This window comes from Bombus vancouverensis, chromosome 7 (genome assembly GCF_051014615.1).
Source record: "Bombus vancouverensis nearcticus chromosome 7, iyBomVanc1_principal, whole genome shotgun sequence".
Classification (NCBI taxonomy): domain Eukaryota; kingdom Metazoa; phylum Arthropoda; class Insecta; order Hymenoptera; family Apidae; genus Bombus; species Bombus vancouverensis.
Genome location: NC_134917.1, coordinates 14,645,452 through 14,671,816, shown reverse-complemented (window position 1 = coordinate 14,671,816; position 26,365 = coordinate 14,645,452). Strand labels below are relative to the sequence as shown.

The 26,365-nt window shown below is 35.6% G+C and overlaps 2 protein-coding genes and 1 long non-coding RNA gene across 8 annotated transcripts in view; 2 read left to right on the top strand and 1 right to left on the bottom strand.

Moving 5' to 3' along the window:
- Positions 1-6,562, top strand: part of Dhc64C (dynein heavy chain, cytoplasmic) — a 20,707-nt gene extending 14,145 nt beyond the window's left edge. The window contains exons 15-21 of one of the 2 annotated variants that reach the window (XM_033330796.2): positions 8-209; positions 1,025-1,223; positions 1,633-1,750; positions 1,838-2,209; positions 2,289-5,051; positions 5,291-5,488; positions 5,555-6,562. In XM_033330796.2, coding sequence (XP_033186687.1) covers positions 8-209; positions 1,025-1,223; positions 1,633-1,750; positions 1,838-2,209; positions 2,289-5,051; positions 5,291-5,488; positions 5,555-5,989 — 4,287 coding nt within the window. In that variant the 3' untranslated portion in view covers positions 5,990-6,562. Of the gene's footprint in view, positions 1-7; positions 210-366; positions 563-1,024; positions 1,224-1,632; positions 1,751-1,837; positions 2,210-2,288; positions 5,052-5,290; positions 5,489-5,554 lie in introns of both variants that reach the window. The other variant, XM_076620098.1, reaches the window with a different exon arrangement.
- bdg (sodium-dependent transporter bedraggled) lies at positions 6,407-26,365 on the bottom strand. Of its 5 annotated transcripts, none has more exons than XM_076620100.1 (14): positions 25,541-26,365; positions 22,432-23,407; positions 20,610-21,482; positions 12,950-13,128; positions 12,638-12,854; positions 12,254-12,504; positions 11,952-12,175; positions 11,726-11,882; positions 11,372-11,652; positions 11,179-11,310; positions 9,086-9,313; positions 8,809-9,006; positions 8,642-8,689; positions 6,407-8,521 (listed from the first exon to the last, which is right to left on the bottom strand). In XM_076620100.1, exons 2-14 carry the CDS (start codon positions 23,388-23,390, stop codon positions 7,703-7,705), a joined length of 4,566 nt encoding a protein of 1,521 aa, XP_076476215.1. In that variant the 5' UTR covers positions 23,391-23,407; positions 25,541-26,365; the 3' UTR covers positions 6,407-7,702. The 5 variants fall into 5 exon arrangements, with proteins under 5 accessions (XP_076476215.1, XP_033186718.2, XP_076476216.1 ...); XM_033330827.2 differs by having other exon boundaries at positions 26,076-26,365; XM_076620101.1 differs by having other exon boundaries at positions 26,310-26,328.
- LOC143302942 (uncharacterized) lies at positions 18,434-19,407 on the top strand. The gene is made up of 3 exons (XR_013058823.1): positions 18,434-18,696; positions 18,784-19,082; positions 19,166-19,407. It is a non-coding gene; the product is annotated as an uncharacterized LOC143302942 (long non-coding RNA).

Below are 26,365 nucleotides of genomic sequence, written 5' to 3'. Positions count from 1 at the left end.
TATATAGGAATTGCATGCAAAAAATGAAGCTGCAAATGCAAAATTACGACAAATGGTTAAGGATCAGCAAGAAGCAGAAAAGAAGAAGGTGCAAAGTCAAGAAATTCAACAACAATTAGCAATACAAACTGTTGCTATTGACCAAAAACGAGATGATGTCATGGCCGACTTAGCACAAGTTGAACCAGCTGTTATTGATGCACAAAACGGTATGTATTATTTATATTCTAGTTTTAATCGGCGCAATGAGTACAAACGGTTGTTATACTTCTGATACATAACTGTAATCGATGTTCATCCGTATTTTATTTTGAATACCTGAAACATGTGACGCGCATTGTGTTCAAACGTTTGCAATGAGTGTAGCTGTCAAGGGGATTAAACGGCAGTATCTTGTCGAAATTCGATCAATGGCAAATCCTCCAAACATCGTAAAGGTAGCTTTAGAATCTATATGCTTGTTACTTGAGGAAAATGCTACCGATTGGAAACAGATTCGTGCTATTATTATGAAGGATAGTTTTATACCGACCATCGTCAACTTCAACACAGAAAACATCACGTAAGAAATGATTCTGGATCTGCTGAATGTTCAATCTCGCGTGGGCATTTACCGAGGCAAATACATATAATTCTATAACCGCTTGACATATGTATATGTATATGTTATGACTTTTGGCTGAATACAATATACTCACCTACGTATAGCATACGTTCTTATAAGTAGAAAGAAACTTCTAAATTAATTACTTCTAGACAGATTATTTTACTTTAATTTTCAATATATGAATTTTTAAATATTTTCTAGCAACAATTATAAGGACGTGACATGATACGTAAATACTGTGTTACTGTAAATAAAATGTATCGTGTTTTTTATCTCTAACTGTCTATAGGTGATTTAAAACGATGTGCAGTCTGCTGCGGAGCTTTCTTCACGTAACATCGTCATAACTGTTCTAATTGCACATGCCTGCACTTTATTTTCTTTGTACTATATAAAATCGTTTCGTTTTTCGTATAGCGGTGAAATCGATAAAGAAACAACATTTAGTCGAAGTTCGGTCCATGGCGAATCCGCCGGCGATCGTGAAGGTTGCACTGGAGTCTATCTGCTTATTGCTCGGTGAAAATGCCAGTGATTGGAAATCTATCCGCGCTGTCATCATGAGGGACAATTTTATCAATACTATTGTCTCTAATTTCAGTACTGAGGATATTACGTAAGCATGCTTTCATTGTTTGTTTACCTTTACAAATGGTATAATTCTTTGATGTAGGGATCAGCGAACACGGTTCGTTGATACAAATATTTTCTAAAAGATTCATCAAATAGAAGTTTATAATAAGAAGAAGATGATGAATAATATAAGAATGTCTGAAATGTGTAATACTAATATTTGTTGTATGTATCTACAACTAATCTTTGTGCTTGCTGATCTCAAATCTAAACAAATGTTGGACAAATCACAAAGCACAATTGATACTTAGAGCATGTGAACGATAATTGGCAACTTTGTTACTAACCAAAATTATGTGTATAATATAGTATACTAAACTTGAAATTGTTAAAAATCGTTATCAAATTATTGAATTAAGAAATTTAAAGAATTTTTTTATACATTTATTTAGGGATGAAGTAAGAGAGAAAATGAAGAGTCGTTATTTAAGTAATCCTGACTATAATTTTGAAAAAGTTAACCGAGCCAGTATGGCTTGCGGACCTCTCGTTAAATGGGCTACTGCACAGGTGAATATTTAAAAGGAGATATTCGACATAGATTTCGTTTCTCAAAAAAGAAATCATTATTAAAAACATATGATTTAAAAATTTTAGATCGAATATGCAGACATGTTGAAACGAGTAGAACCTTTAAGAGATGAACTTCATTCGTTAGAACGACAGGCTGAAACAAATAAGCAGAAGGGTGAAGAAGTAAAAAATTTGATTGCTCAGTTGGAACAAAGCATAGCGTCGTATAAGGAAGAATATGCTCAGCTTATTTCTCAGGCGCAAGCTATTAAAGCCGACTTAGAAAGCGTACAAGCTAAAGTAGATCGTTCTATCGCTTTATTAAAATCGTTAGTGATTGAAAGAGAACGTTGGGAAGCAACTAGCGAAACATTTAAGAGTCAAATGTCTACAATTATTGGAGATGTACTCTTGTCATCTGCTTTCCTAGCATATGCTGGATATTTTGATCAACATGTAAGTATTTAACTATTAAGTTATCGTATATGTTTTTCTATATAGAATACTGACATATATAACCCTTGATATATTTTAGTACCGACAAAATTTGTTCAGTACTTGGTGTCAACATTTACAACATGCAAACCTACAGTTCCGACCGGATATAGCGAGAACAGAATACCTTTCAAATCCTGATGAACGTTTAAGGTGGCAAGCTAATGCTTTACCAACGGATGATCTGTGTACTGAAAATGCTATTATGTTAAAGCGATTCAATAGATATCCATTAATTATCGATCCATCTGGACAAGCAACAGAATTTATAATGAACGAATTTAAAGATCGAAAGATTACGAAAACAAGTTTCTTGGATGACTCGTTTAGAAAGAATTTAGAGAGTGCATTACGCTTTGGTAATCCTTTGTTAGTACAGGATGTCGAAAATTATGATCCTATACTAAATCCTGTTCTAAATAGAGAATTAAGAAGAACAGGTGGGCGTGTATTAATCACCCTTGGGGATCAAGATATCGATCTTTCACCATCTTTCGTAATCTTTTTATCAACGAGAGACCCAACTGTAGAATTTCCACCTGACATTTGTTCTCGTGTTACCTTTGTAAACTTCACCGTTACTAGAAGTTCGTTGCAAAGTCAGTGCTTAAATCAAGTTTTGAAAGCCGAACGTCCGGACATTGATGAGAAGAGATCTGATTTATTAAAATTACAAGGTGAATTCCATTTGCGGCTGAGGCAGCTTGAGAAATCTTTATTGCAAGCATTGAACGATGCTAAAGGAAAAATCCTTGATGATGATTCTGTGATAACTACCCTTGAAACTTTGAAACAGGAAGCGGCTGATATTAGTAAAAAAGTCGAAGAGACAGATAAAGTAATAGCAGAAATTGAAACAGTTTCTCAACAGTACATGCCTTTGTCTCAAGCTTGTTCAAATATGTATTTCACGATGGACAGTTTGAATCAAGTGCACTTCTTATACCAGTATTCTTTGAAAATGTTCTTAGATGTCTTCACATCTGTTTTATCTCAAAATCCAAGATTGTGTAATATATCAGATTATACACAAAGACTATCGGTTATTACAAGCGATTTATTTTCTGCTTGTTACGAACGCGTTGCTCGCGGAATGTTGCATACGGATAGATTAACATTTGCATTGTTATTATGTAGAATTCATCTGAAAGGTATTGCCACAGAATCCACTTACGATAGTGAATTTACATTTTTCTTACGTGGAAAAGAAGGTGTGTTAAATATACGAGATCCTATAATGCCTAATTTAAGTTCAGAACAACAAGAAGCTATGATGCGCTTGAGTCTTAGACTACCAGCTTTTAAAAAATTGCGCGAGAAAATTCAAGAAAATGGAGAATTCAATACGTGGTTACAATCACCAACGCCTGAGACGTGTGTGCCGAAGCTTTGGGACGAAGAAAAGCCATTGACGCCAACTGGAACAGCTATGCATCAATTATTGATAATTCAAGCATTCCGACCAGATCGTGTGATAGCTGCTGCATCTTTAGTAGTAACTTCCGCTCTGGGAGAATCATTCATGGCAGCTGCAGAAGTAGAACTTGATTTTGCTTCTGTAGTTGAGAATGAATTGAAAGCTAATGTACCTGCGTTGCTTTGTTCAGTACCAGGTTTCGATGCCTCTGGCCGAGTGGATGATTTGGCAGCTGAATCAGGCAAACAAATAGCTAGTATCGCAATTGGATCTGCAGAAGGATTTAATCAAGCAGATAGAGCGATAAACATGGCTGTTAAAGCTGGTAGATGGGTATTATTGAAAAATGTTCATTTAGCACCACAGTGGTTAGTACAACTTGAAAAGAAATTGCACAGTTTACAACCACATGCCAGTTTTAGATTATTCTTAACCATGGAGATCAATCCAAAAGTACCAGTTAATTTACTTAGAGCTGGCAGAATATTTGTCTTCGAACCACCTCCTGGAATTAGAGCAAATCTATTACGAACTTTCAGTACGGTACCAGCATCAAGAATGATGAAAGTACCTAACGAAAGAGCCCGTCTTTATTTCTTACTAGCATGGTTCCATGCTATCGTTCAAGAACGTCTTCGTTATGCCCCGTTAGGATGGGCTAAACATTACGAATTCAATGAGAGCGACCTACGAGTAGCTTGTGACACTCTGGATACATGGATAGAGGCTACTGCTATGGGCAGAACTAACTTACCACCGGAGAAAGTACCTTGGGACGCTCTAGTGACACTGCTATCTCAATGCATATACGGTGGTAAAATTGATAACGATTTTGACCAACGTCTTCTTGCATCGTTCCTTCGGAAACTTTTCACTCCGCGATCCTTTGAAGCCGATTTTGCGCTCGTTGCTAACATTGACGGTTTGCAAGGAGGTCAACGACATATTACTATGCCAGATGGTACCAGACGTGATCATTTCCTTAAATGGATTGAATCATTATCTGATAGGCAAACGCCCTCGTGGCTTGGGTTACCAAATAATGCGGAAAAAGTACTGCTCACGACCAGAGGCACAGACTTGGTATCTAAATTATTAAAAATGCAACAATTAGAAGACGAAGATGAATTAGCGTATTCTAACGAAGAATCGTTAGATACACCTAGAGAAGCGGAAGCTGATGGCCGACCATCATGGATGAGAACGTTACACAATTCAGCATCAACATGGTTACAATTACTTCCAAAAAATTTACCGACACTGAAAAGAACTGTAGAAAATATAAAGGATCCTCTCTACAGGTATTTTGAGAGAGAGGTTAATAGCGGTGCTAAATTGCTGCAAGATGTGATCCATGATTTAGAAGACGTTGTTTTAATCTGTCAGGTATTTTTTTAATTTATATTGATATTGTTGTTAGGAAAGAGCGATCTCTTGATACTCAATACTTTATTTTTAATATCATTTGATATCATTTGATTTGAGAAGCACATTAAACATGATAGCTTTCATTTGAAAATGAAACATTAAATTTCCATGAAATATATTCTTCTAAAGTAAACAGTTAAAAAATTGAGAACTTTTAGTATGATCTAATAAATATAAATGTTGTGTTTTCTTTATAGGGTAAAAAGAAGCAAACCAATTATCACAGAACTATGTTGTCAGAATTAGTGAAAGGCATTCTACCAGGTGGTTGGAGACGATACACGGTACCAAGAGGATGCACAGTAATACAATGGATAACAGACTTTAGTCATAGAGTATCACAATTGCAAGAAGTTTCACGATTAGTATCTCAAGGCGGAGCTAAAGAAATTAAGGTTTGTTTAATTAAACTTATTTACGTAGTTAATTATTCACATTTCCTATAACCATATTTCTTTTAGAGTTTCCCTGTTTGGCTTGGTGGATTATTGAATCCCGAAGCATATATTACAGCAACGAGACAGTGCATAGCGCAAGCAAACAGTTGGTCACTGGAAGAACTGCAACTCGACGTAACTATAGGAGACAGTGATAATATTGCAACGGACGATTGTTCGTTTGCTGTAACCGGTCTTAAATTGCAAGGAGCGCAATGTAAAGATAATCAGTTGTATTTGACTTCAACTATAATGACCGATTTACCAGTTACCATGTTGAGGTGGATACGATCTACCACCGATGATGTACGAAAGGGCAAATTGTCTTTACCGGTTTATCTTAACAGCACACGTACTGAATTATTATTTACCGTTGATTTAAACATTGCTCCTAGTCAAGATCCTCACAGTTTTTATGAGAGGGGAGTCGCTGTTCTTACATCTACTGCTTTGAATTAATACTTATAAAATTAGCAAACTACGATATTTAACAAATAATATAACGATAAAGTCATAAAGGAATGGGCAAACGAACATTTCAGAAATGAAGTAGTAAAGAACCTCCACATATATTGTACCGTTTGCTCGAGATGTTTATTAATCTGTTCATCTTTAATTATTTATAAAGTATTAAATATTACGAGATCCAATTAGCTAGTATAGTATTCTGTCAATGTCACAGTCATCAGTAAAAAAGTTTGCCCGTTTCTTCTAATATACTAATTGAATACATAGCAAAGACTATTATTTATCGCTTCAAAACGATTCTTAGCACAATATTTTGTAAACGTGCATTAAAATGAATCATTTTCTTGATAATTAACATAATTGAGAAAGATGTAAGACATCCGTTTTAGAATTGATGTAATAACGAGATTGTAATATATATAGTTTATTTAGTTTTGTATACGTTTAAAACTCAAAGACCGCTTTCTGTAACAAAGTTACATTGTGTTTGCTTAAGTGTAAGTACGAATGTATTGTAGAATCTATATTATTTGAATGGTATCTAATAAAAAACTTAATGTACGATTTACAAGAGTTATTAAAAAAGTAAAATGAGTATCGTTAAAATGCTTTGTACTTTGTTGCTTTGATCAATTATATTAATATCTATTTCTGCAATTATGCAACATTTAAAGTATGAACGTTGTTTAAATCTTATTATTATTAAATTAGATGTCATAGAAGCACTATAAATTTAAAAAAGAACATAAAAATTTTATTATGGTCCATAATATCAGGTATAGCAATTACACGTATGAAATATTAGAATATTTGTACGGTAAAATACACACACACACACACACATATATATATGTATATATATACATATATATATATATATATGCTACATAATTATGTAAATAATATTGGAGTTCTCCGCTCTTTTTTATCCAATTAGTTCAATGATTATTCATTTTATGTATATACTCTCTGATAAATAATTTCAATTGCAGTACATGTTTTCTCCACGATTTTTTTGCAATATTTTAAAATAAAAGAATACGTCGTATATATTTTTTAACCATTGCACAAAAACTAATACATAGGCTTTGATGAATGTTGGACGGATTATATTATTGTAACATTAAACAACCATCATGGTTAATGAAGAAAATGCTTAATAAGCGAATTTATGATTCGTTAAAATAGTATGTACACTAATATCATAAAACTACTAAAATGTTACAGTAGTATATATTACATAAATATTTTAGTTACACAGTCTCGATTGAAAATGCCAAAATGCTAAAATAGACTGATTGAAAGCAAACTGAACCTCAATGAAGTTCAACATATACAATATAAAATCGATGTCTATTGTAGTAAGTAACAAAACGAGTTTACTATATGTTTCACTGCTTATAGCTATCCAATTTTCATTTGCGCGTTATACAATTGTCACGGTAATTAAAGTGATGAGATTATGCACTTATTTGTCAAGTGTGACAAGATTAGAAAATACTGAATTCAGTCTGAGAGATAAAATTATTTTTTCGATCATTGATCGATGAAATCATCAGCAACTTGTTTATCTTTCGTAGAATAGCTTGTGAAAATGAATATTGAATACAAGTTAAACAAGGAATAAATCACCGTAACACTATGCAGCAGAAATTAAATAACCATCAGATTATTCTTCTTATATGCTCAAAAGAAAGATATAGTCTATATCACAGAAACGGAATCATCCGTTTCTTCGGCAGTCTTTTTATCGTCGCTATTACTGTTAGCCTGTTCATTAGAGACTAGAGACACGTCCTTTGGAAGGACCAAGGATTCTTCTCCGATCGGCGCTGCAGCCTCGACTAGATTTTCAACGGACGCTGCTACCGTTGATTCGTCTTGGCAGAAACTCCTACGCAGGGACTGTTGAGTTCGCGTAGTCCCTCTCCTAATGCTACTACGAAGTAAATTAGCCACATCGGCCGCAGTTAAATTCGAACTGCTCGATGAAGTCATACAAGGTCGACGAGGTCTTTCGAGCGTCGAATGCGTTCTTTCTATCGAGCGTTCTACCACACCAATTCTTGTTGATCTATCTATCGTATTAGGTCTATGTCTTTCGGTAGCATTACTTTGAGTGTTTGAATTGATGTTTTCGTTTCTTGCTTCAGTTATATGAATTGTTACATCTTGGGTTTGCCTACTTTGATTCATTTCTACAAGTACAGTGGCGTAATCAGGAGGTGGAGGTTGTAGCGCCGGTCTCTGTCTCGGAGTACTGCTCTCACCGAGCACGTTCGCTATTCGACGTACACTTCTTCGAAAACTTTGCCGCAACATCTTTGCTATTCTCGCTCCCGTTGCTGTAGTGTAACTCGGAGGAGGTGTATATTTTGGCGGTGGATCTTCAAATGGTACTTCTGTCGTTGTATGTACGATACCATTGCCGTGAATGCTGGTACTCATATCGTTTCCAGTATGCGTTTGCGCATCTCGTGGGTCATCAGGCTCCAAAGATGGTCGATACAATAATTGAATTCTCTGTGAAATTAAAATTTTTTGAAAATCACATATATTAATTATAAATAAGTTCAAAATAAAAATTTCTTTCTATGTATGAGAACAGTGGATGTAAGACATATACACGATTAGAAAACTTACACCATTACATTGTTCACAGTGATTTATATTAACTTCCACTTGATTGTTCTAATGTTAGCACAAACAAAAATTGATGTCAAATGTATATTAGTATGTTAAAATGGAAAGTAAAAAATATTATTTAATAATTATTATACTAGTTTGTTAAAATTGTATCGAATTCTCACATCAAAAATATCGGGTGGACCGTTGTTCAAGTATCGACATGTTTGTATAATCGCCACTGCCGGTATCGTCAATATTGGTACTAATTGAATTGTAGCTCCGAGTTGTTTTGCCCAAACTGTCCAGTACTCTCTAGCGGTACGTCGGTAAGAATAAAGTTCTCGAAATCCAGCATTTTTAAATGCTGTAATGCTAAGTACCTATTGGATTTAAATCAATAACTTGCTTACGATATTACTACCTTTTTTTTAAGGTATAAATATTTTGATAGAAACATACCATAAGAATAACAGGCAGTATAACGTTCCACGTGAATGAGAGAAGAGGACCAGCCCAGTGTCTGAGACATCGACCAGTTGGAGGAAACAACTCGGCTACTACCGCTTCACCACTATGTGGACGTCCGCGCACTGCGAATACAGCACCAACTTGCACCAAGTATAAGATCATTATCCACCATGTACCACCAATTGTGTAGTCTAGATAATATACGACGTGTATGCCCAACTATAAACAAATGATTAAATTTCTGTAAGACATACAAAATCTACTTTTACTGTTGTTTAAGGATAACTACATTGTAAAAGTCATAGATATGCGCATTTTCTTCAATATTTATATTAATAATTTGCTTTAATATTGCGGCTATTTATGACGTTAGAGATGGCGTAGAGATACTAGTTTTTATATCTTTCACTTGAATATCTAAAAACAATGCATTGTCTTTAACATATCCAGAATATCGAGTTAAAGTTGTATGCGGGATAAACATATAGATCCCAGCTTCTTTATTCATGTCTTCAGAATTCGATTTATCTTGCCCTATAGCTTTAACAATTTTTTTTATATCGTTTGCTGGATTTTCTTGATTTCTCAATGTAGCTGTTGCTCTAAGGACACAAGGCCAATCCAACAATGGATCCCATTTTCCGGTTTCAACTTGTAGGCATCCGATAATATGTCGATCTTTCCACTGTCCTATACCATTTAGAAATAGCTTCATTCTCAAAGTATATCCATATTCTTTATTTAAAAATTTTGGACTATAAAGAACGCAGTCATTTTCTTTTGCTTCGGTCATTTTTTCTTTATAACGGTCAATTCTCCATAAAAGACGACCATTAGTTGAATATTGTTCAAAACATTCCTGTTTACATGGACACTCGACGAATTCCGGAATATTTAATTTTGAATTATCCGTAATCAATTCCTCCAGATACTTTAGATTTTCTTTCATTTGAAACTTCAACCCTTTAATATTACTTTTCTGGCTAGTTGAGGTTTCTGATTGCCGCTCTATTTCTTCTTCTAAATTTTTTATTTTCTCAATTATATATTTTTGTTGATCCACTAATTCCTTCGAATTCTTACACCTCATTTCTAATTCTAATTTAAGATCGTGAATTGATTGCTGTTGTTCTTGCCATATGTTATTTATGTGTACGTTCTCTTTTGTTACGAAAGCTTTTAGATCATTTAATTCTATGTACCAATCACCAAGTACTTTATTATGCTTACTTTGTTCATTAGTCAATTCACTGTGTAAAAGTTTCAGTTGTTCCGAGATACGTTGAAAACTTAAGCTGGTGCGCTGTTCCATGTTGTCGCTAGTTACTTCTAAATCATTTAATCTTTGATTTAACGTTGTATTATATTGATAACATACTTTTGTCGTTTCCGCAACTTGAAACCGGAAGGAATTAATCAATTCTTGTTGAGAGTTCAATAACTTTAAACATTGAGACATATTATCCTGGAGAATTTTGCGTTCTTTTTCCTCGTGGTTTATTACAGAACGAAGCAATCTTAGAGCAGAGAACACTTTACTTCTCCATAAAGAATCTTGAACTTCCTTCATTTCATTATTCTCTTTCGTAAAATTTCTGCATGTTTTTCGATGATCTTCCATATTTTTTCGAGGTACGTAAACTCCACATTTGAAAGAACATTCTTCTAAAACCGATCCGCAATGTTTCACGTGATCGTATAGATATTTCTCCTCGAAAAAATCGTTACAAAAGTAACAAGGTACGCTCCGCCGTACTATAGAATTGACTCGATTACTCATTTTCTGAAACGTACGGTGACTCCAACGATACTGATGAAATACTTTAATCATTTCAGTGCTTGGAGTGATAATCGTTATCTGTATAAATAGAATATTACATGGTCTGTCTGATAAGAAGAGAATTTTAAATCCTCTTGAACGGTTGAACAGAACAGCGATTTAATTTACTTTTAGTAGTGACGATATAATCATACATTAACAAATATTATTTTATTGAAATTTACTCCAATTTCCAGTTCGAAATATTGCACAAATATATTGGAAAATTAAAAATTACCAAGTAAATGTAAATAATTATATTTACCTCGGTAGCCATGGGTAAGCCTAGTATATAAGCACAAGCACAACTGAAGAATGTAATAGTAGTTTCCCATAACTTCATCATTTTTGCATTAATTGCCATAATACCAGTTATTACACAATGCCATATTGCCAGCTATAATAACGAAACTTTTGTATCTTCGATTTTGGTTTATCATATATTTTGAATCGCATACCTGTTGAGCTATTCCAAATAGGATAAGAATAAAATAGAAAAGAACTGCCCAGAATGGTGACACTTGTTCAGTGCCTAGTAACGCTAACGTTGCAGGAACCAATTCAGTCGAAAATCTCAAGGCTTGATAACCAGATTCAACACTAAAGTCCGCACCGGGGCGAGTTACACGTTCTCCAACAATAAACGACGCATGTGCCATAAATCTTTCTGGTGTACTGCTATATCCCGGTGGTGCCGGCTGGTTCACAGGTCGCATAAACATATACGACGATATTCTTTCTGAAACAGAAATTTATTACGCTTAAATTTTGAGATCTTCGTTTGAGTTGATAATGAGCTGTTGTTTGCTTACCAAATGAGCTAGGTATGTAAATATATCCATGATGTCGCAAAACTTGCACGCAAGTATTTGCCAGAAAAGCTGCGAGAAGTAGAACTGCGAGAGTTAACACGATCACTAGACTCGTGTCTCGTTGTAATAGATGTTTGTGCTTATTATGAGCAGCTATCTAGAAGAACAATAATATCCTCAAGTAAAGATTCCATTAGTCAAATGCATCACAGTACGTCGTAATTACCTGCATAGCAGCTGCACCAAGTAATCCCCAAGTGAGGAAAACCTCGATGGATGCTGCTACCCACGATTTGCCATTAATGAAAAACTCAGTCCACACAGTGGCAGGAAAAAGTTGATGTACAGAGCCTGGTGGCGTGAGGCCAAGTAATTTCGTACAAAGAACTAATGTACCAAATACAGGCACCAACGTAAAAACATATACTACTTTGCCATAAGATCTCAGACCTGAAACAATTATTAAATATTAGAAGAAAACAATAATGAAAACAGATATGTATATCGTTTAATAAAATCATGAAATACCTTTGCTTAATGATACGAACACGATCATCCATACAACAGCTAAATTGAAAGCCACTTGAAACTTTAACGTTACGACACCGGGATCTGATTCGTTTAAATGATTTCTTTGCAAGACAACTCCGCTAAAATAATCTGGTACTGTCTCATATAATTTATGCAAATTACTATTATTCTGTGTAGGTTTATCTTCTCTGTACAAGGAAAACGGTTCTGCCCATCGGTACTTATCCTGCTTCGTTATAAATGAATCTCTAGAAAAGATTATAAAAATATTCTCTCATTATTATTGGTCTTTCTTAAAATGAAAAATTTATCGTAAGAAATTTTATCAGAAAATTTATCAAAATTATGAATAAATCAAAAACAGGAAACAAATCAACACACCTAAAGTAGACGAACATCCAGGACACACCAACGATACTGTAGATACCGATGAATGCTTGTGCAATTAGAAGAGCTATACCAACGCCCTGAAAGAGGGGTGAAATCTTCCACATATCCACGGATCCAGCCGCCAATCTTTGACCGAGACACACGTGCAACGTCAAAAGTGGAATACCCAATACCAAAGATAAAATCAGGAACTGTACAATGAAATTTGCTGAAAGAAAAAGACAATTAAAGATGCGATGATAATGGATAAAATTGAGTAGTAGTTTACACAAGTATTTATGTAATAGCAATTTCTACACTCACCTCCAAATTGTACACTAAGAATAGAAAATCTACTTATATTAAAAAGACCAAGGGTGCAACTAAGACACGCCAAGGCTGGACTAAGAGCATGTGGCCATTTTCCCAATGGATTAGCATCCTCGTCCTCATCCTCTCCTCTATCCTCATCCCTATCAACGTCTCTCTGTCTGTCACATATTCTAAACAAACACATTGTTCCGTAAAAAAAAAAATGAAATCAAAAGAGAACAAGAAAGTAACCAATACTATTGCATCCGTTTAACTTCCTCCGTATATAATAAACAAAGTATTAAAAAGGTAAGAAATTAATTAAAGAATTACAGCGCATCGCCTGAAAGGTAGATAGTTAAACGAAATAGTATACTGCACAAGTAATGGTTACAATGTTAAATATACCACAGCATGGCTGACAGCTGCTGATAAGAGTATGTAAAACAATCATGTTAAAGGTCGTATCGATTTGTCGTAAAACTGGGTCGAACGTAATTGTATCTTATTTGTCGCTCTTGCCGAAGAAAATTCACGGTCGATCGAGACTGCGTTGCGACAAATGAAAGCCTATATTAGGATTTAATCGTGAGACATTGAATACGAGATTTATATTACAGAGTATTTGCATTCGTATACTGTCACTTTTAAACCTTATATACCGTAATGTTAACTGTACTTCTATATCATTTGGCCATTGTACAATAAACTGTGAAATACGGGTACGAGTTAAGCGTAGAGAAGAAAAGAAGAAAATAAAGAAACAACAATTTATAATAAGTAGGAGCTACGATTGTTGCCAGCATCGATAAAAGATCGAGAATCATCAATGTACCGTTATCACGGAATAGAGAGATGAATACCTAAAAGAAACCGAACATTCCTACTGGGTTTCGACTTAAAGACACAACTCGACCTTGTTTTGCGTGAGGAATACGAAGGAGTTGGTATGTCTGTGCCACCTTCATTGCACCAATCTCGCAATTCTCCTGACGTTTTAGACGACTATTCGTGAATTATTCATATACGTATGAATACGAGGATTGTCTCGATTCTGGTTAACGAATGCTTATTACCACGTTGTCTTGTCGTTCGTTCGATCAAGATTGAAACTCCTTTCAATACCAATCGATCGTTTTCGACCATTCTTACGTTCGTCTAAAACGAATATAAAATTTTTATAATTGTTCCATAAGCGACAAAATAGCCCGTTCCGATTACTATTCTGTAAATGATTAACGTTAAAGGCGTAGAAATACATTTAGACTGACTTTAACATTATATAACTGATCGCTTTGAATGCTGAAAATTTGAAAACTAGTCACGAACTTTCGAATCCTGAAACTCTAATGGTAGAGAAAAGCAAGGTTAAAATGTTCTATCGATTAATCAATAAACTGACCACTTCTAATGACCACGATATCTTTAGTGGCGTGTCCAAATAATATAGAAGATTAGAAACACGCAAACAGTAGCTTGGGCACGATCATTGCGTCAGACTAAATTTACCACTCGATGGAAATAGCGCAAAATTGTGTTTCTTTGACTATAAAAATTCCAGAGAAAAACAATGTTAGAATTAGATATTTGTGCTTCTAACGATTGTTGCCAATCGCGTATATTACAGCGTACGTACAATGAAATCGTGGGAACGACGGAGATCTTGTGCTCTGAGTAAGCTTTCAGCGTAATACGTACACTAATAGTGTATACTATACTGCGGATACCCGTATTATTAAACCTTCCCGACAAAAACGGTTAGTGAAACACGTTTAGCTTCGGCAAATAGCTGCATCAAGTACGTAGGATAGTAATAGTATGTTTCAAAACGATTCGTAATTGATCAGTGACAAACTTGATACTGAACTAATATTATTATTATTATTATACGAGTCGTTTTCTTTTGAAACGATCGCTGTCTTTCCATCTAAATGTTTTTCTCTAAAAGCTAATTATGATCAGTTTCGGAGCCTTGATAATAAAACTGTCTAGCTTCAGGGACTTAACTTGATTTCTCAAGGGAAACAACTCATCGATGATCGGTACAATTCCTCTTGGCTCAATCTATAAAAGGTTAAATTTGTCACTGAAGCAAATTAAATATCGTTACGGTGGTTAGATATAATTTATAACTTAAAAGTTGCTAGGTAACACCATCGTAAAGATCGTCGAACGACTGTTTATCTACGTAATTAATCGGATAATCGTAACAAATCGGTATAAGAAACTCTTACAATCGTAGAATATACCTGATACGATGTCTACGTTGACTACAGTAAAAGTATTGGCGACAAATCGTTGGATCGTGGTTCATCATGAATACATGTTACGCCAATGATGTCGATGACCGTTCGTTTCCACGGAGTTGAGATCGATTTTCCTCTTCGCTCAGTCGCCTTTATTATTCTATCCTCTTTCTTTAAACGCCGTTCTACCAGTAACGATTGATACATATAATGAAACTAAGTTTCATGACAAATTTTCGATCGACCGATTTCCCAAGATTAACAAATTTCGAAGAAATAATTACACGATATCAGAAAATCGTGTATTAAATTTCACAGTCGTTCAAGGTTTCAACGCTCTGTATTTAACGAGGTAAGAACAATCGAATTTCAAAACTGTGCCTTCTCGGCGTCACGGGGTCTCGCTTTTGAGAAACGATTTTACGGTTTCGTTCGTCTTCTACTATTCTCTCGATGTGAAGATAGTTTGTTGGCCTGTTTTCACATTCACGCAAAGCACCGTGTTTGTTCCTTTATTTTTTTCCAGTTTGTGCGTTCCTTTGTGTTCGTAAGATATTCTTCACGCACCGTTGTTTTATGTTCGAAACGTTTGGTCAGTGATTCAGTAATATTAATCGTGTCACGCGGTATGCAATTTATTTAATCGGCGAAGTGTAAGGTGAAACGTATTCGTTTCGCAAAGTATTCTCCAAATATTTTCAACTTCACTTTGTAGATCAGGCGTTCTGACGTAATCGATTGATATTATGTTTTAAACGCACTGCACTGCTGTTGATTTTACGCGCGATAATCGATCAAAGAACCGTGTTGATTTTCGATCGTTCGTTTCTTTTAACGAGAATGCCAAAAGTTTTCGGTCCATCTATCACAAAGTTGCAGGTGTAATAGCGCCGCTGATTCAAATCACTTTCGTTTGATCGTCCCTTCGGGTAAAAAATGACCGGAGTCTCTTAAAAGAGCAACAGATCTCGTCTATTACAGAATTTTTGTAAACAAGCATTCGAAAAGTTTACCGAGGCATATGGCTTCTTGGTACGACGATCGATTCTACAACTAAGGCAACCAGCGCTTACCGGGATTTGCCAACTAATACGACGCTTCGGGCAAAACCCTTGAAAGATATAGTCATCGTTTCGTATGTGTTCATTGATATCCTTCGTTTCTCTGAATTTCTCCACGAGGCTATGTATATACGAAAACGACATTCGTATTAATTATCACAGGTATGACATCATGGGACATTTTTTCAAAATAAAATTCTTTTGCTGTGATTAACGCACAGTTTAGAAAATCGCAAAAAATTTGTATCTCTGTAGAAACATCCTTTGATCTTTGATACGAATACGAAATGGAATGTAGTTAGTCGATAGCGTTTCGTATATATACCACGGCATTCGGAGTAAACTTGTCTCTTTGTGCGAATTATCGATCAGTAGTAAAACGCCGCGAAAGAAGCAATGCAACATCGACATTTACTATCGTCGTTACTTTTAATTTCTCCAATCTCTTTCGTTTTTAAGATACGCATGAAGGTAAGGTGCGCAAGGTAAAAAGCGTTCGAAAGAAATTACCGACACCGCGTAACAGTACACAAAACTGATACACAAACAACCGATATAGGAACCAGTTAGTACGACGTCGTTATCTTTGATGAACACTGAGGAACAAATTGTCGCATTACCGCGATCAAACTTCCAAAGATTCCACGATCATTCGTGCTTCCAACGACTTGCTATACTGAATACGCTATTCCCGGTGAACCGTATGTATGTACGTGGGATCCCTCCGAAGCCAATGTATAACTGTACTTGGTTAGAGTCACGTGACGAACAAGGTAGATGAACGCACGTGCATATTTACGCTTGCGTGCTTGATCATTCGTCAAAATAATCAAAATTACGATCGATCGTCGTCAATCGCTTATTGGCATTTAACACGTCGATATTCGTCTTCCATAAAGAGGAAAACCTTTATAAGCAGAAATCTTCAACTTTGAGCACGAAACACGCTTATATACTGATCGTTACATACATGTCGTTGAATATAAATAGGAAGAGAACAACTCGCGATACGGATGATCATTATATGTAGTTACTAGTAGATTAACTCTTTCGTTCCACGTAACTTCGATCGTCCTACTCCATCGAATAACGATATCCTATTTTATTGAACGATCGTTCGATGGCATTCTCAGGTGTCACACGCAATAGGATCTAAACAATCGAAATTACATTATTTTTTCAAGAAAGCGTCGAATTGTTAGAACAATGGGAAAACAATCGCCGATAAAATACGACCGTTCCCGTTAAAAGAACATTTCACAATTGACATTCGCAAGTCAAGTTTCGGCCAGTATTTCACATTCATTGTATGTATGTATCCTACCAGGCACGTACGCAATTGCATTCAACATAGTACAAACAATGACAATGAGTAGGAAGGTGAACCGAAGCGAAAGAAGTCACGCACTGTGGCTACTACATGACGCGGTAGAGAAATGAAAAAAAGAGAGCGGAGAAAGAGAAAAGGAAGGTTACGTGTTTAGTCTGATAACGTTATCTTTTTCCAGCACGAGAATGTCGTGAAAAGAACTACATTGTATTCGAACTATCGTAGAACTTCCAGCTTCTAATTGTCTAGCATCGTTTCAAAATCATGCGTATATTCTAACCGTATTTCTTCTAACTTTCTCCGAATACTCCATGCTACAGTTATCGCATGATAAATGTAACAAGTACGTGTTTGTTCTCTTATTTATTGTTCTAATTAGCTGTTTCGATAGTTTTACCTTCGAAAAAACAAGTTTTTCAAACTTCTCAAAGAAATGAAAGATACAAAGCAAACACGAGGGAAACCGGTTACCCATACGCTCGTTAACCGCATCTAAGAAAAAGGTAAGTCTTTCTGATTTCTACGACAGATATCATAAAAAGGCCAACTAATTTTATATATATATCGAATCTTCCCATTATGATAAAAAGTTTCATACGTTTTTTCTTCGTTCCCTGACTTTTGCGTTCGTTGCGAAGATACGAAATGTCTCCGATAGTAGTTGGCACCGTTGTTACGTACATGTACTTGATGTCTGTTTGTCAAGTATATTTGTATAAACACCTCACTTGGGAAGTAATCAATAAGAGGAGATATCGGTGGTATACGTGCAGGTTAATGTAATATCCAAGCGGAACACACATCCTTTTGTTTCTATAAATCTATGAAACTTTTGTTATATAATCAGCTATAATAATAATTAATAATCATACCGTGTTTAATCTTTCTTTTCGTGCGTCTTAATAATCGGATCTCGGATGAGTTTAACGAAACCAGTCAGTTATAAAATTTTAAGGAAAATAACACAATTATAGCACCGATATACCGTTAAGGGAACTACACCAGGCAGTACCGTTGACCTGGAGCTGCGATATTCCTATGCTACCACTGACCCAAAAACAACATTCATTGTTTAAGAATCAATACAATTACACGTAACACTCTGCATTAGCACGCAAGAATGTACGTATTTACACTCTATCGAATGTATTAATGTCCCTTGAATCTTATTCTCCAAATAATTCGTACATTTAAATATATTTTGAACAGGTGGCGAAAGCCCTCGTTAAGAATCGGTAAAATGTGATTAATATAGAAAGGCGAGGATGTAAAGATAAATACATCGCGTGTCGCCGTAAACGAAATAAATATCGTTTAAAATAAATATGCTAGTAAGTGGAATATTAATGGGAGAGGTATTTATTTAAGAGCATCACGAACAGTCACGGTCCAGAAATCATTCGTTCCTTTGAACCCTCTCGATTCTTAATTTATTAAGTCCATAAATGAAATTAATAAACCAACAGGAAATATGCTTCAGTGACGGAAAAATCGCATCGTGAACTTTGGTAAGTCCGTTAAAACAACCAGCGAAACTCTGATCTGTTTTCTTGTTCAATTGCATACGTGCGTTCTAACCATCGAATTACAGGAGAAAGTGGCCAGGTTAAATTACAATGGTTTCGTAAATGTTAGAGTACGGATCGAGTATGTATGTATGAGTATCGGATTAAATTGATCTATTTGTCGATCAATTGTCAAACCTACATCAACGCAAAGCTGATATAACTCTGTGGATGGAAAAAATGAAATTGTTGCGGTTGAAGCACGAATCTCTGAAAACAGTGAAATCTTCTCACGTGGAACAGACACTAGCAAGGAAGTTCTCTCGACTTTTTCCCAAAAGATCATGTTCGACGACATTAGAATGTCGACATTAGAATAGTGGATTGCGCAACAGGTTGCGCGGTTCATCGACGGTGAAACAATCTGTGCGCGATCGGGATCATTGGCCTTTATAAACCCGACTAAATAGCATGCAACGGCTAGTAATATTTTTTTCAGCAAGAACTAATTACAAGTAATTCAAATTTTGAAATTCTCCGTCGTTTCTCGACGACTCCGTGCTTTAAGAGCGAAGAAGAGCGAAATATAAAAGAAAAACCATCTTAAGATTATAACGCTACACGAGAAACAAAATCGATTGTCCGCGGTGTATGTAGCAAGAAAATTAATTAAACGACATACGTGAAAGAAAATAAGATCTATTTGTTAGGCTCTTACCGTAACGCGTTTCATCGAGCGCATGCATTCGTGACGAAACTGTAAAGCATGCGCACGTTTAAACAGTACACAGGACAACGAACAATTATCGCAACTTTCGTCGTTGACCATTCCTGACATGCACCGCGTGCATGTTCTAGATCTCCAAGTTACACATTTAATCACAATTAATCATAAAATGAAAGAATTCGTCGGTTGCTTAATTCTCAACGCACAACACATTAGACGCCATAATATGAAGGAAACGAGTCAGAATTGCTTGCAACGTCATACGACAAGCATCGATTCGACGATCTCGTTGCTGATAAACGAACGAACGTTGCTACTTTCCAGGTGAAACTAGATAAAAGTAAATGATGTACAATAAAGATATTCATAGAAATCTATATACATAGAAATAATTTCTCGAGTTACTTTTCTACTATTCTGTCCACGAAGTGTACCGGTGGTTTGCGTAAGAAGGATCTAAAGCGCAAGTACTGTCAAGCATGGATGAGTAACGACCAACAACTAACTCGTTAAGCGAATTCTCGTTTCCGGTGAGTGTGGCAATAAGATTGAACAAACGAGAATGAAAGATGCGGTTCGTGGATTTAGCAAGCATCTAGAACGGCATAGTTTACTGTCCTTAATATTAACCTCGGAAAATACAATATTAAAAATAAGAAACAGAGCATTAGTAACTTTATGTTGCAAGTTTTGATCTATAATTCGAGACGTGTGATCTATCGAATATTTTCCTGGGTCCTAACGGTTTCTATCGTTGACGTGGTAAAACTTCAACGAGTAATAGCAAGAAAGGGAAATCTCACCGTCTGGAAGCGATGCGTTGCGGACTTGTCGCCGTGCTAGAAGGTGGACTCGTAGAAGCACCGCCAAAAGAGCTGGAACATGTCGTGATTCCTGAAGCAGTTGTATCACTGCCCGTAGTCGACGATAAAACGCTGCTTTGCCTCGAAGTAATGTCGCGGCTTCGCGTTCTTTGCGATCGACTTGCTCTAAATTGTCTTCCGCCTCTCCGCGATGGCACTACATTTGAATTATTCGAGTTTCTTACAGGAGCGCTGGATGGCCTAAGGAGGGTGCCGGAAGTACCGTTTGTTTGGGCAGCTAATATCTCTGGAGCAATTAAAGCGATATCTGGCAAAGAATTTGGCGCGGATACGACAGTTCCGTGGCAACTGTTCAAATCGATGTTTCGTTGTCGTTCAGTTTCTTCCGGTAATCTCAAATGACGCAAACGTCTCATCGAAGCCCGTACCCAAGAATTAACAAGCGTAGGATTGTCACGTGTTTCGCGATCGATGGTTTCGTTGCTCGCGTTGCAACGTACATTTTCATCTTGATTATTGCCGTTACAGTCGGACGGCGGATCGGAAGTTAACCATCGCGAACCACCGACCACTAGGGACTTTACTGTCCCGGAGACAGACATCGCGACACTGCAGCCCGCCTCGGTAGCACGATGCTCGCGACCGCGCCTGCGTCTTGCGTTTTCACTGGTGGGGGATGCATTCCCTCCTTCGGTGTTCTCCTGAACCGCGTCAACCACACCGGGTGCTAACGACTCCGTAGCCCGCGGACATTCTACTTCCTCTAACCACGACCAATCTACTTCCGAACATTCTGAACATCCGTCCTCTTGATCCTCTCCATTCGTTTCCAATCCTTCCTCCGTTGAACAACTGTAGACAATCACAATTTTTAGTTTATCGTTTCCCCTGTTTATCTTAGGATTATTACGTATCTTAATTTAAGAGAGAATATAAATTATACTTTAAGAATATAAATTGTTCTTCCTGGCTTTGTTAGGCGTGCTACCTAGATATCTTATAGATGATAAGAAAATACTATATACCTTAGGAAGACACATCCGAGGCACAAGCCATATGGAGAAAGTTTTAAACCAAACCTTTGTCTCTCAGGCGTGGCTACACGTGCCACTTTAAAGATCTATTCAATGTCGACTTGAATCCACGCTTCTCGCACACAACTCGTGCCATTACTTCCGGCTAGTCACTGTGTTGTCTGACGGAGAATCTCTTTGGATATTCGAAACGAAATTACGCGCCTACGAGTATGTATTTATATCGTTCCTCGTAATCTCTGTAAAAGCAACCTATCCTCCATCTATATGAATCACATTACTGATTTCAATTTAACCCAGGAATTTAACATATTACGTTTCTTTATGAAATCGATGGAAATCAACAGCGTTATAACACCTTGCATTTTGAAGATTAAAAAGAAGATTTAACTACACTCTAGAAACTAGAGTAAACTAACGGAAGACCCTCTGACCCTTCACCTTTACTTCTACTCTTAAAAATATAACTTACGAAACGTTTTCTACTCCAATGAACTCGACGTAAGTCGGACCTATTTTTATTTATATTCTTATACAAGCACTGTTACACGAGCTAAACAAAAGTCTTTTAAACTTCACGATAAATATTAACCATATCTGAAGAATTCAGCTCAATTAAGAACTGGAATATTTGTGAATAAACTCGCTACTAAATAATTATCGTATATATTATTAACGTTAACAACGATGTCACATTTCCTGCTCCTAATAGCTGACGATTCATTACCTGTGAAGAAGAGTGAAAACAAGTGGTAAAATTGTCGTACCTCGAAATAAAGCTGGATTGCCGATGAATGCCATTGGAAGTTGATGACGCGTAATTATATCCTCTTAAACTAGTTGACCTATCGAACCGAGAAAATGTATCCTGTGCTGCATTTTTGAGTGTAGTTCCTTCCGTCCAAGATTTACGATGTGTATGCTGAAATGATCTTCTTTTAGCTGTTCGTACAAACGTTTGTTCTTCGGAATGATTTTCAACCACATTAATGCTACTCGCTCCAAGCTCATAATCAACAGGATCGGATCTAGGTTTCCTCGAAATACTTTCAGAAGGGTTGCCCGAACATAATTCAAAAGCTGAATCATTTAAATCCGTGTCTGCTTTCCAGCAGTTTAGTGCTTGTGAGGCACTTTTACCATTGTAATTCAATAAATCTTCGTTTTTTATGGTACGAGAGGTTAATAGGATCAGTCCATGTGAATGTATAACTTGGTCATAACGGTTACATTTCGCTTCAGCTGGATCATCGTTGTCATCGTGTTCTGTGAGAAAATTGAAAGCATCGTTGATCTCCTGTGCCTCGAACGTATCGTCTTCGAGCTTTTCACTGGAATAATGTCCGTCTTTGTTATCCGATGAACTTCCATAATCAACCGTGTCTTGATGCTCCTCATTAATGTCGGAACAAGTCTTTCTTATAACTGGTTCTAAGTTCCTGGTAATGTCACGAACCCTTTTTATCGTATCGGATGAAACGACATCGATTCTTTTACGAATCGGCACCACTTGATCGTGACCTAACGTGACTAATACATCACCGTTGTCATTTATGCATTGTACTTGTTCTTGCTTCCTGGTTAATGACAATGCTTGTTCTAACTTCGGTAGGCACACATCGAGAAGATGTTCTTGCTCGTCAGGCGATGATTCTTGAATCGATACTCGTGGTACACAACTATCGTTTCCAAGATCGATCAAATCACCATCTTCGCTCGAAGTCATTCTGTAATGGTTAACTACTGCAACGAGAAAATGAACGTTTATCTGTAGTAGGGTAACAATCCTGTGCATTCTTTTAAATGTTTAAATTTCTACGATCAGGCTAACTTAATCCCTTGAACAAAGTAGACCGATACTTTTTCGTTTCAAATGTCTAAACCTCTCCTGCGTTCGCTTCACTTGGAAACCAAGTACATATATATCGTCATTTTATCTCGATGCGATGAAAACTGATTCTAAAACCACTCTTTTATGTAGAGATTTATTACACAAATTACTATCTTTAGCTCTTTGTGTAAACCGTAGAATATGCTACGACAGACTCACTATTTTGGAAATATTGGACAACGTTATGAAATATCCATATAGCTAACATGATTTAAAACAATAACTGATTGAAATGGATGTTTAACCTTACGGTATAAAGAAACACGTATGAATGCCGGGCTGTTGAGGAAAATAAGTTACAGCTTCACCCACGGTGTTATATTATTAGGAATCATTAACGATGTAATGCTAAAGACAATTTGCCAACTCCGATTATTTATAAACTAATCCTACTACCACAGTACTAACGTGATTGTGATAAAAATGAAGAAATAAACATATGAATCATTCCTCATACCTACCAAAATACGCACACAATATCAATCAAAAGTATTATCGACACAAATTCATAAAGTTTTATTATTATTTAGTAACATTTCATCTAAAACGACTCGATTGTCGTATCAATTATCATCCATTAGCATCTATTGTCGACTGATAATAGTTCAAATTATTATCTGGTATTATCTAGTAGGTGAAAAAGTAAGTAAGAACTGGTAACCGATATAAATTAAAAATTTGACTACGTACATCATATCAGAGTTAGTAAAAAATATGATTCGTTCATTAATTGATTCATATCCTTTAGTACTCGGGAACGGAAGAACACAGAAACATTTCTGTAATATTACTCTTCCGAACGACGCCTGTCCCTTTACAAAACTCGTAGAGAAATACTAGTAACAGAAAGAATAAATTGTAATACTTTTTGTACTTTTTAACATTTTCAACAATTTTTACACTTCTATATATTTTAATAGTGGATGCATGATTGGAAAAGTCAAAAGGAAGCTATCGATCGATATTGTCGGAAAACTATCGATCTAAAAGCTGTGACTGGAATCGACTGGAACGACTGTCACGGTCGATACTTTAGGACAAGCCCGTTGCCAGCACACTTGTCCAGGTAACAGGTAACCAGTAACCGGACCTTCTCAGCTGGCTACGGCTCTATATAACTCATTCGTGAATCATGAACCAGGACAACAACTTCAGAATGCTTTTATAGAGTTTCAAACTAATCAATATCCTAAAAACAATACTATAGCCAAATAATCTAATTCATTTTCCTTATTCACGTACTCGCACAATATTATTTTTCTATGAAGAAATTTTATTTTACATGAAACATATATTAATATGTTCTTCTATGTGTGTGTTTGTGTGATACTTGCTTTTATACATAGAGACATCTACATAGCCTGTAATACTTGTACAATATTTATTTGATTCTCCTCGATAAAATACCAATAATAAAGTGTACAAGCAATAGTTAATAATCAAAAATAAATAAACTGACAAAATGATGACAAATGATCTACTCGTTTTGTCGTTTGTATAAGAGTAGTTTCATTTTTCTTATAAATATGGTTAAGCTAGTACACTAATGATATCCTCTATTACATACAAACGTAATAGCTGTCAATGTTTGAAGGCCAACTACATATTCATAAAAACAGCTACATGATTTTAAGATTTAGCACATGTGACATTTTTTTTTATCATATTTGTAGTTTTTCTATTTTTTAATTTACTAAATACTAAATACATATAATTTAATAAATCAAGTTTAAAAGTAATCGTGATTGAAGTCTTGTAAAGTAAAATATTGAATATTTTTCATATCTTGTAAATTTTATGTAAATTTTCGCAAAGGATATCCGAAAATTAAAATCCTAGAATTTTCAGTATAGCTGTTCGCAAAAGATATAACATTGCAAACGTTGATAAACGATTTCATTTCTTCTTGTAAATTTTTGTTATTTAATCAATTATTTATTAAACAATAAAATGAGACGTATATTACAAGTACATCTCTTACTTACGTCATTTTATAATATATAGAAATTTATATGTATATTTCAAACAAATGAAAGCTGTCGATGTTTTTTTAAAATATAGCAATGCTCTAGAATTTGTAAACCGATCATAACTGAGGATAACGCCATCTAAAAATATTATAAGCTTATTTAGCCCAAAGCGCGCCTATTAGAACAAAAAAAAATAAATTCTATATGTTCTATTATACAGCTTCTCTTATACACTCATTATATTATAAATTCGGAATAGTCGTTATTACTTCGAAATCACACACATTTGCGCTTAGTTTAATATTTTCTATCAAATTTTGCCCAGTTATTTAGATTCATCTAAAAATGGTATTATGTCTAATTATATTATTCATTATTGTTTTATGATCTTGCTTTTTAAATGATAATTCAATTAATTTATTAATCTAAACTTCGAATTTTCACTTTTATTAGAACTTTCTTTTTATCTGTATTTGAAAGATCTATGAACACTTGAGTCACCAAATTTGATCATGCAATTCTTTTTAAATAAGATCAAGATCAGTTTTACACTTATTATTATCCGTTATTCTTGGTACTGGTTACGTCGGCCCTCGAAAAACCAAACAGAGCACTGACATGATTTCAATAGCACAGTTGCAGCAAACTCAACATTCATTGTTGATTTCAGCGATTTTGAAAAGTATCTATTAGTCTTTTCACTTCCTTTCGTAATCCAGGAATTTAAGCATATTATTCACTACAATACGCCACGTAGATGATATGAAAGAAACAAATACTTTACGTTATCCGCGTAAGGCGTAAGGCACGCACTGAAGAAAGAACGAACGTCGGCAAGGA